The 13610-nt window shown below is 43.0% G+C and overlaps 1 protein-coding gene across 1 annotated transcript in view; it reads left to right on the plus strand.

The window, feature by feature from the left end:
• Nucleotides 1-8604: 8604 nt before the first annotated feature.
• LOC117625499 (ent-kaurene synthase TSP4, chloroplastic-like) overlaps nt 8605-13610 on the plus strand; it is a 9261-nt gene continuing 4255 nt past the window's right edge. The window contains exons 1-9 of the mRNA XM_034357045.1: nt 8605-8875; nt 8916-9096; nt 9404-9621; nt 9717-9837; nt 10019-10116; nt 10202-10425; nt 10521-10633; nt 10779-10877; nt 11022-11241. Of these exons, the coding sequence (XP_034212936.1) occupies nt 8620-8875; nt 8916-9096; nt 9404-9621; nt 9717-9837; nt 10019-10116; nt 10202-10425; nt 10521-10633; nt 10779-10877; nt 11022-11241 (1530 nt within the window). The 5' untranslated portion in view covers nt 8605-8619. The remainder of the gene's footprint in view (nt 8876-8915; nt 9097-9403; nt 9622-9716; nt 9838-10018; nt 10117-10201; nt 10426-10520; nt 10634-10778; nt 10878-11021; nt 11242-13610) is intronic.

Genomic DNA, 13610 nt, shown 5'->3' on the forward strand with positions numbered 1-13610 from the left:
ATATATTCACCTGAGGCTTGATTCGTGATCAATTGTGAGTCAGAGTAGATGGCTAGCTTTTTGATTGCGAGCTTTTTTGCTAAGCGTAGGCCGGCAAGCAATGCCTCATATTCTGCCTCGTTGTTCGAGGCCGGGAAGCCAAGCGTAATAGCTTGCTCCAACAGGGTTCCATCCGGGGTGGTGATGACGACTCCTGCTCCAGCTCCTTTTTGGTTCGACGCTCCATCTACGCGCAACTGCCACATGTCACCGGGTTGGCTAGGTTCTGCGGAGGTCCCGTCTGCTTTTGAACTTTCCTTCTTTTGGTTGACCAACTTCTCTTTTTCGGCCGATGGGGTGAATTCTGCTACGAAGTCTGCTAAAGCCTGGGCTTTTATTGCAGTTTTTGGCCGGTAGAGGAGGTCATATTGGCTTAGCTCTATAGCCCACTTCATGAGTCGCTGAGAAGCATCAGGGCTGTGGAGGATTGATCTCAAAGGAAAGTCGGTCATGACGATGACTCGATGAGCTTGGTAGTAGGGTCGCAGCTTTCTGGCAGAAACTACAAGAGCCAAAATAAGTTTCTCCAATTTTGGGTAGCGAGTCTCTGCATCGAGGAGAGCTTTTGACGTGTAGAATACTGGATGTTGGGCCCCCAGCTCTTCTCGGATGAGAGCTGAACTGATAGCTGAGTTGGACACTGCCAAGTATACGAACAAGTCCTCACCAGGGACTGGCTTTGAGAGCATGGGAGGTGAGGTGAGGTAAGTCTTCAGATTTTGAAAAGCCACTTCGCACTCCTCATCCCATTTGTCTCTTTGCCCTTTCTTCAAAGCTTTGAAGAATGGTCTGCACTTGTCGGTTGATCTCGAGAGGAACCGGTTGAGGGCCGCTGCTCTGCCCGTCAGACTTTGTATTTCTTTCATCGTGGAGGGCGATTTCATCTCGAGAATGGCTTTGATTTGACGTGGGTGTGCCTCGATACCTCGTTGCGTGACTAGGTATCCCAAGAATCGGCCGGAGGATACACCAAACGTGCATTTACTTGGATTCAACTTCATGCGATATTGGCGGAGCAAGCTAAATGACTCGGCAAGATTTCCAATGTGATCTGCACGTTTTGGGGCTTTGACCAGCATGTCATCCACGTAGACCTCCATAGTTTTGCCGATCTGTTCTTTGAAGATTTTGTTTACGAGCCTTTGATAGGTTGCTCCGGCATTCTTCAGCCCAAAGGGCATGACCTTGTAGCAGTAGGTCCCTCTTTCGATGATGAAAGAAGTTTTCGCCTTGTCATCCCCGTGCATCATGATTTGGTTATAGCCGGAGTAGGCGTCCATGAAGCTGAGCAGCTGATTGCCAGAAGTGGAATCCACGAGTTGGTCGATTCTCGGCAATGGGAAGTTGTCTTTGGGGCATGCTTTGTTGAGGTCTGTGTAATCGACGCAAACTCTCCACTTGCCCTTTTCTTGTTTTGCCACCAGAACAACGTTGGCAAGCCATTCTGAGTAGGAGACCTCTTCGATGAAGCCGGCAGCTAGGAGTTTGTCAATCTCGGCTTCGATGATAGCGACTCGCTCGGGTGCGAAGTTGCGTCTCTTCTGCGCCACTGGCTTGCATGCGGGGTTGACGTGGAGTCGGTGACAGATGATGTTCGGGTCGATGCCAGGCATGTCTGATGGCGACCATGCGAACATGTCTTTGTTGCTTTGAAGGAATGTGGTAAGCTCCACCTTCTCTTCTGGGCTTAAGCGCGAGCCGATCCGCGCCTTCCTGTCTGGCTGGTCAGGATCCAAGGGTATTAACTCGACGTCCTCCTCGGGTTTCCATCCTTCCTCCGGAAAGACCTCTAGAGGGATCTCCGCGGCTTGGTCCTGATGCTTTGATTGCTATAAGATAGTAAGATTCGGTTGCTCAACCTCCTCCAGATTTGCCTGGCTCACGGGGAGAAACTGCGCTTGTTTGCCTTTCTTTAGCCCTTGGGCGGAGCATTTCCTCGCCATTGCTTGATCGCTGTTGATTTGGCCGACACCGCCCCCAGGGATTGGGTACCGAATTTTCTGATGTGTGGCGGAGGTGATGGCATTGATCTTGCCAATCCATGGTCTGCCCAGGATGCCGTTGTAGGGTGAGACCTCATCAATGACCATGAATGTTTGCAAGCTGATTACAGGTGGGGAGTAGACGTCGAGGTCTATCGTGCCCACGGTAACCGTTGTTGCACCATTAAAGCCAGTCAGCGATCTGGCTAATTTGTTGATCTTTGTCTCCAAGCCCATCTGTTGGATGACCGTCAGTTGCAGGATATTGGCTGCGCTGCCCTCGTCTGCATGGATTCGGTCGACCATGGCCTGAGCGATTTGAATGCTGATGACAAGGGCGTCGTTATGTGGCATGTCGAGGCCGATCAGATCTTTCTTTTGGAAGCCGATCACAGGATCGTCCTCTGCTAGTGGAAGGTCGGTCGAGACTTGGGAGATCCCAGTGGCCTGTTTGATCTTCCTCTTCTTTTCCTTGCTGGTCAGCCCAGACTCCTCGGAGTCGGCTAGGATGGTGTTAATCCTTATGACCTTCTGAGGCGGCTCCTTGGCGGTGTCTCGATCTTCAATTCGTTGGATGGCCTGCTTCGCAATGAATTCTGTGCAGTGACCTTCTCTCACGAGTTCTTCAAGATGCGCTTTCCAAGCGAAGCAGTTGTTCGTAGTGTGTCCGTGCGTTCCATGGAAGGCACAGTATTTGCTAGTGTCCCTCTTGTCCGGATCTCCTTTCAATGGTGGTGGTCTTCTTACCCAAGGTTTGTTCTTCACTTGGGCTAAGATTTGATGTATGGGGATGGTGAACTTGGTATAGTTCTCTCCTGCCGTAGCCTCCTCTCGTAGGTGCGACCTGCGCTTGTCCTTGCTCCTGTTGTCGCCTCTTTGGCTTGCCCGTTTAGTCGGCTGATCTTCCTGCTTTGTAGACTTCTTTGCGGCGATTCGATCATCATCCCAGAGCGCGTAGCGTTCCGCAGTCGCGTAGACCTCTGCCAGAGTCTGGCTGGGAGTGATAGTCAGCTCGCGGTACAAGTCGTGCTCAGCTGGAAGACCTTTCTTGAAAGCGGAGGACGCGATTCGGTCGTCACATCCTACAATGTTCGCCTTTTCCGCCTTGAATCTCTTGATGTAATCTCGAAGGGATTCGTCAGACTTCTTGCGCAGGTTGTACAAGTGGTCAGGGTTCTTCTTGATCGTCCGGTAAGAGGTGTATTCCTTGGTGAAGACGTAAGCTAGCTCCTTGAAGCTGCTGATCGACCTGGATGGTAGGGTGTGGAACCAGTCTTGGGCTGCTCCTCGCAAGGTTATTGTAAACACTTTGCACATTAGCGCGTCGTCAGCCTGGTGGAGGATCATAACACTTTTGAAGTGTTTTAAGTGGCTCTCGGGATCAGAATCCCCTTTGAAGTGTAGGAAGGAGGGCGTCGAGAATCGCTTCGGGTGAACAGCCTGCTCGATATCGAGGGTGAAAGGCGTAGAGTTCACCTGGTCCATCTCCTTGCGTAGTGAATCCTCGAAGTTTCCTCCGGTCTTCAAGTCTCGGAGTCGGTCATTCACGAGCTTCTCAACGTCCTCTGCACACATTGCTAGTTTGTTGCGTTGGCGACCTCCATGGGATTGATTGACTTCCTCATTGTCCTCCGAGGGTCGACCTTCTCGCCTGCGCTGCCTAGTTGGAGTGTTGGTGGACTGCGCCTGCGAAAGATTCTCTGTAGCTGCCGACGAGAATTGGTTCTTCGAGAGTGAGTAACGGAGCGCCTTTCCTCGTGGTCCTCATTGTGAGGGTTATCCAACTGGCCTCCCTGGGGTCCTAGCCTTTCGAGAGCGCTTCTCTGCGAGTAGACAGCTGAACGCCTTTCTTCGCGATCCTCGTTGCGATGGTTGTTTGGCTGACCTCCTTGGGGGCCTAGCCGTTGATGTACATTTCCCTGCGGGCCCAAGCGGGCACGGACGTCGAGTCGTTCACCGGCGCGTTCGTCCAGCCTTCTCTCCTCGCTCGGTTGTCCAAGGCCAAGGTTTTGAGCAAAACCTATTTGGTTGATGAGCTGCCTCATTAGATTGCTTTGGTCGTCCATTCTCTGAGCTAGCTGGTCAACTCTTAGATTAACGTCTGCTTGACTTCGTGGATCGGGAGGAGAGAAGTGCGTGGAGCCCAACTGCACACGGGCTAGGTTTTCATTGGAGGTGTATGCAGGAGCGTGCGTCGCGCGTGGAGGCAATGAAGGGAATGCTTGGAGTTGCTCCAAGACCGGCCCCGGGTCGGCGGTGGTAACGAGTCCACCTTGATGGGAAGTTCCACCATGTTCGGCGGCGGTGGCCGGTGCGGTGGTGAGAGGTGGCGGTGCCACCATGTCGATCGCGGGATCGTGGGTGGAGTGGCTTTGGGCCGTCGCGGATCTAGCCATCGCGGCGGCTTTGCCTCTCGTGTTCATGCTTCCAACCATGGTTGTTTGGAAGGCTTCGGTGGATTGGAAAATAGGAGGAACGGATTCCTTGAGCACGCGTTGAGTATAACTCGTGCTCTCAATGAAAGCACCAATTTGTGGGAGCAAATTTCCCCACGAGAATATTCGCCCAATATTCCTTCGTCTTCTCCGCCTCTCTTTCTCCCTGCAAAACAGATCGGAGTAAAAGGACCACACCCGGGGGGTGTTGGCCAAAGGCCCTCCGATGCCTAAGTTAGGTAGGGTAATTCAAGGAAAACAGGGTGGCCGGAGCCGTGTGTGGTGGCCGGAGCCTTGTGTGAGAGAGAGAAAGAGAGGGGGTGGCTAGGGTTTGAGAGGAACTCTCTGTAGAGATTTTAGTAGTAATTCTGACGTACCTCATCCTTGTGCTTAACCAGGTATTTATAGTAGCTTTGGAGAGGTTGGTGGGGTTGGTGTAGTTGGTGCGGTTGGTGTATTTAATGCGGTTGGTGTGGTTGGTGGGGTTGGTGTATTTAGGAGTTATCGATTAACCAAATCCCTAATTAAATTGGGGATCAAGTAACCCCCAATTTGATTAGGTAATTCCCAATTAGGTTAGGTAACTCCCAATTAGGTCAAATAATTCCCAAATTGATTGACCTAATTAATTGACCTAGGGTTTTGATTTAATTAGGTTCCCACAGCCGCCACTCTGTCTTGGTTACATGCCTTCGTTTCTTGATCTTCATCTTCCAGTTCCGTGTCCTAAGCTTTGGTGTGATGATATTAGTGCTCTCTCTCCCTCTCTCTCTCTCTCTCTCTCTCTCTCTCTCTCTCTCTAATTTGGTGTTTCACACTTGTACTTGCCATGTTGAGGTTGATTATCATTTTGTTAGTGAAATGGTGGCGGTCAATGAGTTGCTTGTTGCTTATTGTTTTGCGGCTGATCAGATTGCTGATATCTTCACTAAGGGTCTATCTCCTGCTTGATTTTCTTTACTTCATTCCAAGCTGCCTGTGCTCCCTCGCCTCGTCAACTTATGAGGGCGTAATGAGATGTAATCCCTAAAGGATTTATTTTCCAGTTTATTTGTATTTATTTCCTAGATTTTCTGTATATAGAGAGTTGAGAGAATCTTAGCACCAGGAAAAACACATGGCAACATCCTCGATTAAATTTTAATACCTCGGATTGGCCAATTGTTGAATTCTATATTCTTTCTGTGTACTATCTGTTGGACTAATAACACACACTTGCCAGAGCCCTTCATTTCTAGTGGGCTTGGACTTATTAGTAAACAGAACTGAAACGATGCACATGAAGAATAACAATAGTAATTATTATAAAAGGAAATAGATACCAACCAAGTTTGCAGAATCTTTGCATCAGAAAAAGACATAGCTACATCCTATATGCGTAGATATAAATGCTCTTTATCTTTTTGGTACTGAAAATAAGGAACAGAGGCAAAAGCAAAGACTCCGTTTCAAATCTACCACCAGAGCCATGCATGCTACCCTTTAGAGCAACTCCACCTATTTGTCTTTAGCCATGGTAAGGGTAGAGCTAAGGCAGTCACTATTCACGTGAATAGTGGCTGCCCTTGCAAATAGTATTTTGTGTTTCCACCCATTGCCATGGCTAAGGGCAATTACTATTCATTTTTTTGTTTTTTTCACAATTTTTTTAATAAAAATAATTAATTTAGATAATATTTTTGGGTTCGTACATATCAATATTTATTATAAAATTCATATCTCAATTGGATAAAATTTTGGTATTTATAGAAAAAAAAAAAGAGTATTTTTTTTTTTAAAATTCAATTTTTTTTTTTTTTTTATTGCACAAAAATTGGCTGCCGTTGGATTGGAGAAAAAAATCTGATCGGAGAGCCCAGAGTGCGACACGTGGACTTTTAGTGGTACTGTAGCGCCAGACACTGTAGCGGTGCGCACTGTAGCGGCATTGTAGCGATGACGTCAGCACTAAAACGAGGGCTGGAGCTCGGGCCAACCCAGGTTGCTGGGTCCCACCTTGCGCTCGGGCCTGGGCTGCGCGCTGGAACACCTTTTTTTTTTTTTTTTTTTTTTTTTTTTTTCTCCCCTAGCCTCGGGCTGGGCTGTGCCGCTGGAGTTGGTCTTACAGGAAACATACATAAGCCCATGTGCTCTCTAACCCATCATAAACTAAGAGACTTGACCAAGACATATGCACTGAGGCTTGGAGAAGTTTCAACCATAGTTATTTGATTTCATCAGCTGAGTATGACAAAGAGATGATGAAAACTCATGATGTTACCTTTGCGTTGAGGCCCCCTATTTATACAAATATAGGAAGTTTACTTAAGGTAGAAAATAATATAGATATAAATACAATCCGATTTACAGCAAGAAAGCTAATTGTTAGGAAGAAATTGTCAGGAGATTGCTCTGTATATAATTATCATACGATTGTTCAATGAAAATTATTCCACATTGGAAAGTTAGAGAACCTTGCAAAGGGTTATAAGGGATCCAGATACTTACATGTAATTAAACATTCTAAACATTATAATTCATCAAATAGATAAACTCATATTAAATAATGGTTTGAATAGGGCTCATATTATTAGCATCTTTTCTGTTGTATGTTTTCTGTAGTCGTTGATGCTTCCTCTTTTGGCCCTACCCGTATGGTCAGCTTAATTTAATCCCCATGGCTCCAATTCGCCAGTTGTACATGTATTGATTAATTTATCCCATTCTCTCTCTCTCTCTCTCTCTCTCTCTCTCTCTCTCTCTCTCTCTCCCCTCGCCTTTCTGGAGTTGTAAAGCTGTCAACTACATTGTGCATTCTTCTGATCATACAACCATGTCTTTCTTCCACCTCAACAATCTTACCTATTTTGCGTTTTCCTCAGCAGGTTTTTTCCCTACCTCTGAAAATTTTCGTTTCCTTTAAATGCATGCAAGGTTTTAATTATCTTTAACGATTATTATATATATTGATAAGTTTTGGTCATTGATGATACTGAAGTGGTTTTGCATTTCAGTGTAAACTTGTAAATTTGAATTTTGAGTTGGTAGTGTCAAGTAGGTTTTATGGGAAATTTTGAACTTAGGATTCATTGCCAACTTGAACAAGTGCAAAAGAAAGTTCTTGAATACTGAGTACATAAAAATCACATTTTCACTGACTTTCATGTCTAGATAACTTAAAATTTTTTGACATAATTGATGTGTTGATATGGAAATATGCATGAAAGAATCGCACAGGAAGCATAAGTAGTCATACTAGTTAGTTCTCCATTCTTGCCACAGGAAACTGGCACTAAATAAACCAGACGATACATATATAAAAAGATTATTATTGAGGGGTGAAAGGGTTCTGATTCATTGAAACAGTAGGATACTTAAAATATTTATGTTTACATATAAGTTGGCCTTACATCATGGCAAAAGAGTAAGAACATATGCTCAGACGCTTTCTTGATGGCTTAGTTTAGATGGAACTCTCAAAGCATTTACGTTTTTTAGGATCCGAAATGAAAAATAACGAGGAAATATAAGATGTTGTAATAAGTTCACCTGGAAAAAAAGGACAAAAATGGACTCGTGATAAAAGAATACCAAATAGACTAAAGGGATGTGATGTCCAATAAGTGGAAGATAAGTTCATGTTCTTGTGAGAATGTGAAGAAATATGCCACATTATAAAGTTAAGAAACTAGCAAGGGCTTATAGGGAGTTAGCTACTCCCCTCATTGACAATTGGTTTTCGGGTAGAACATTAACTTCCTTCATGGGATCAGAGCAACTCAAAGTCTAACAACTCAATTTGCACTATTTCCTCTTGACGAAGATCAATGTTGACTTTGTATAGCGTTCTTCTAAGTGATGTTTTTTCACTGTTTTTAGAAAACGATTTGTTTTAATATGGAAACAGTACTTTCTGGGGAACCTGGATTGGCTCTCTGGTCTTTAATATACTTTTTTGTTTAAATTTTTTTAAACAAAATCCGTTCTGGAAAGATTTCTTGCCACAAGCAGCTTCAACAGTCCTGAGATTAGAGGGTGCAGCAGAGGGCAATACTGCTGCTTTGGTAACAGAACTCACCACTTCTATTATTTCCTCTGTACTTTTTTATCTTGTTAACAATTAGTGTAAAAAGTTATTGTTTTAATTGAAGGAGAAGTTTGAGGTGAGTAAACAAAAAATAAAGATGATGTTCAACAATGTTGATCTCTCTGTTTCCTCATATGATACCGCTTGGGTGGCCATGGTCCCTTCTCCAAATTCCCTGAAGGATCCTTTTTTCCCTGAATGCCTAAATTGGTTATTGGGTAACCAACACCATGATGGTTCATGGGGTCCTCATAATTTCCATCCCTTGTTAAAAAAGGATGCTCTCTTATCTACTTTAGCATGTATCCTTGCATTAAACCGATGGAGCGTTGGTCAAGAACAAATTAACAAGGGTATGCCTGTTGCTTTTGCTTTTGCTTTTGCTTTTTCTAGGACTACATTTCATTGAGTCAAATTTAGCTTCAGCTACTGATGAAGAGCAACAATCGCCTGTTGGATTTGATATAATATTTCCTTCTATGATTGAATCTGCAATGAATTTGGATATGAATCTTCCCCTCCGAGGATCAACCCTAGACGCTATATTTCGAACGAGAGACTTTGAGCTTCAAAGGTACATTTCCTTGCTTTTCCCTCGGTTTATGTTTGGTCCAATTTCTCGGTAAAGTTCATTTAGTATTATTATTTCTTTCCATGACTTGGCTAATCAAGCCACCTAGCTCAAATCTGTAGCTACTGGTTTGGCTCTGTTTATTAGAATCTTCAAAAATGTAGTTTTACCAGGGGTGATATACATGACAGTGACACTTGTATCAGTTCATATGCTATTGAAAGTCATGGAAATGCCATGAATTAAATTTATTTATTGCTTCCTTAACTATCATAAGTGAAAGCATCTATTCCAATATTTTATTATTCAGAGGTTATGGAAGCAACTCAGAGGGATGGAGAGCCTTCCTAGCATATACTTCAGAAGGAAATGGAAAGTTTCAGGGTTGGGAGACGGCCATGAAGTATCAACGGAAAAACGGATCCTTGTTTAATTCACCTTCAACCACAGCTGCTGCTTTTACTCACCTTAAGAATCCCAGTTGTCTTACGTATTTACGCACACTCTTAGAAAAGTTTGGGAATGCAGGTTTCTCCTCCATGCATGTCATTAGTTTGCTACCAGTGTTTACTAGATTAGGATTGATAGTGTTTAACTCATTATTTCCAATTTACTCTTTTCAGTCCCAACAATTTATCCTCTAGATAACTATGCTCGCCTTACTATGGTTTCCAGTCTTGAAAGTTTGGGTATTGATCGACATTTCAGGGCGGAAATTACAGGTGTACTGGATGAAACATACAGGTAATTAATGTTCCCTAGATTAAGTTTACGTATACACCAGTAATGGGGTTTTTGGGGTATAACTTTGAAGAAGAATATTGGATTGGTGTTCTGTTAAGGGGTGATATTCTTAAGTGAAGCATTAAGTTTAGATATTTTATTGGTTCTCATCCATGGGGTAGCATTAGTCAACAAACTGCAGATTCTGGCTGCAGGGAGATGATGATATATTTTCAGATGCTGCCACTTGTGCAATGGCATTTCGACTCTTACGTGTTAATGGATATGATGTTTCTGCAGGTATTTTTTCCATCTAGGTTCCATTAACTCACTTCCTTTTGACAGAAACTATGTAATTGATTTATATATGCTGTCTTGTACGTAGATCCATTAACTCAATTTTCAGAAGATTGCTTCTTCAATTCCCTTGGAGGATACTTGAGGGATGTTGGCGCTGCGTTAGAATTGTTTAGAGCTTCAGAAATCACCCTACATCCTGATGAATCAGTTCTGGAGAAACTAAATTACTGGACGCGTCGCTTCCTGAAACAAGAATTATCCTCTAATTTAATTCAGGCACATAGACTCAATAAGCATATTGGCCAAGAGGTAGCTTCCTATGTATTAAGTGTTCTAGATTTGGTGATGTAGCTTTATCCCAAACTATATTCCTCCCTAAACCTGAACTTTTTTATTATTTTCAGGTGGATCATGCTCTTAAGTGTCCTTACCATGCAAACTTGGGTCGGTTGTCAATCAGGAAAGTTACAAAGCATTACAACGCAGATAGTACAAGGATTCTAAAATCTTCTTACAGGTAAACAGATTTCTACTAGTTTCTTACTCTAATTAATTCCCCTTCTTCATTCTTCCTCTCTTTTAAGAGAGGAAATTGAGTTCTGTTGAATTATTACGAGCGGTCAGTATATATATTACTGATATATCCTTGTACTCATCTTAAGTTCTTTGAACATTGGGAATGAAGATTTCCTAAAACTGGCAGTGGAAGACTACAATTTTTGCCAATCTATACATCATGGAGAATTCAACCATTTTGCAAGGTGCTTGTCCTCTCTCTCTCTCTCTCTCTCTCTCTCTCTCTCTCTCTCTCTCACAAGCTTCTTTTTTCGTTGTGTAAGGCTTGCGATGCAGAATATATTTTTTTTTTCCTTTTCCAAAGTGCAATATTTCCTCCATTTAAGCAGGTGGGTTGTGGAGCACAGATTAGACAAGCTAAAGTTTGCTAGGCAGAAGCAGCCATACTGTTACTTCTCTGCTGCTACAAGCCTCTTCCCTCCCGAACTATCAGACGCCCGAATGTCATGGGCCAAAAGTGCATTTCTGACGACTGTTGTTGATGACTTCTTTGACATTGGAGGTTCGGAAGAGGAACTGGTAAACCTTATACAATTGGTCGAGAAGTATGTAATTTCTTTCGTTTTTTTTTTTCATTTCTTGTCTGTTTTCATTTGATTTGTTGTTGGTCCATCATTTCTACTTGTCCTTCTACATTATGTTGTGCGGAAGCGTCAACCAACTGCGAGTGAAAAATAAATAACAACAGGCAGGAGAAAAAATTGAATAAAATAATCAACAAGAACAACACCAAGATTTATACTGGTTCGGCAATTGCCTACATCCAGTTTGGAGACGATGGAGTATTCCACTATAATCAATGGAGATATACAATAGTGTTTACCACTCAATTTCCCAAAGACCCAAATACACCCAACCTCACACACTCACAAAGGAAGAGAAAACAATGATACAAAGCAAAGAACAACTAGAGAGAATTTGTTTCACTCTTTGGCAAAATGCCTTTCTTGCTATTTTTCTCTTCTACTCAACACTTGGTTGGATGCTTCAAATGAAACCATTTGCTTCCAATTTATAGCCAAAGGAAGTGGCTTCTCAAAGAAGCCAAAGGAAGTGGCTTCTCAAAGAAGCCAAAGGAAGTGGCTTCTCAAAGAAGCCAAAGGTTAGTGTCTTCTCAAAGAAGCCAAAGGAAGTGGCTTCTCAAAGAAGCCAAAGGAAGTGGCTTCTCAAAGAAGCCAAAGGTTAGCCAAGTCAACAATAGCCTACCACCATTTGTGAAAGCCAATTAATGCATTCACATTGCAACTTGTCAATATCCATCACTTTTGACTATTGGTTTGAGGCAATAATCAACAATCTCCACCTTGGCTCAAACCCTCAAAGTAGAACTCCCAATAGTCGTCTCCCAATCCCCTATGGGGCAATCAACAAATTTTACAAATGCCAATTAAGTCTAAGCAGTGCTTAAACTTGAGCAACGAAATTGGCTTTGTCAACATATCCGCAGGATTGTCAGCAGTCCCAATCTTCTGAAGAAGAATATCTCCCTCTTCAATAATCTCACGAACAAAATGGAACCTTACGTCAATGTGTTTTGTACGTGCATGATGAACTTGATTCTTTGCTAAATAAATAGCACTCTGACTGTCACAATGAACATCCACATGGTCTTGTTGGACCCCCAAGTCATCAAGCAACCCTTGAAGCCAGATGGCTTCCTTTATAGCTTCTGTTACTGCCATGTATTCTGCCTCAGTAGTCGACAAAGCAACTGTAGATTGCAGAATCGACCTCCAACTCACTGGACCTCCAGCAATAGTGAATACAAAACCTGTAGTGGACCTACGCTTGTCCAAATCACCTGCGTAATCAGAATCCACATATCCAACAACACATTGACCAGTAACTTTATCATGTTGAAACAATAAACCAACATCCACAGTACCCAGAATATACCGTAGAATCCATTTCACAGCTTGCCAATGCCCTTTTCCTGGATTATGCATATATCTACTGACAATACTAACAGCTTGTGAAATATCAGGCCTCGTACACACCATAGCATACATCAAACTACCAACAGCACTTGCATATGGAATTTGAGCCATGTAATGACTCTCTTCACCAGTTTTAGGAGACATAGAAGCACTAAGTTTGAAATGAGGGGCAAGAGGTGTACTAACCGGTTTTGAATTTTCATTCATCCCGAAACGTTGTAGTACCTTCTTCAAATACTGCTTTTGACACAGACTAATCTTGCCCTTCGCTCTATCTCTTTCAATTTCCATACCCAGTATCTTCCGAGCTTCTCCTAAGTCCTTCATCTCAAATTCATTACTCAGTTGAGTCTTCAACCTTTCAATCTCCACTTTGCTTTTACATGCTATAAGCATATCATCAACATATAAAAGCAGATAGATGAAGGTTCCATCTTGTAGTTTGCGAAAGTATACACAATGGTCATAATGACTTCTTGTGTACTTCTGCCCGATCATAAACCGATCAAATCGCTTATACCATTGTCTTGGAGACTGCTTCAAGCCGTACAATGATTTTTGCAATTTGCAAACCCAATTTTCTTTTCCAGCAACCTTAAAACCTTCTGGCTGAGACATATAAATTTCTTCCTCCAAATCACCATGTAAGAATGCAGTCTTGACATCAAGTTGAGCCAACTCAAGGTCAAACTGTGCAACCAAAGCCAACAAAATACGAATAGAGGAATGTTTTACTACAGGAGAAAATACCTCATTGTAGTCAATGCCTTCCTTCTGAGCATATCCTTTAGCTACTAATCTGGCTTTGAATCTCACATTGTCCTTTCCCAAAGATTCCATCTTCTTGGCATAAACCCATTTGCAACCAATTGCTTTCTTCCCCTTTGGTAACTGAACCAGCTCCCAAGTCTCATTTTTATGAAGAGACTTCATCTCCTCATCCATAGATTTCTTCCACTCCACGCTCTCTGAACTTCTGAC

This window comes from Prunus dulcis, chromosome 4, assembly GCF_902201215.1.
Source record: "Prunus dulcis chromosome 4, ALMONDv2, whole genome shotgun sequence".
Classification (NCBI taxonomy): Eukaryota; Viridiplantae; Streptophyta; class Magnoliopsida; order Rosales; family Rosaceae; genus Prunus; species Prunus dulcis.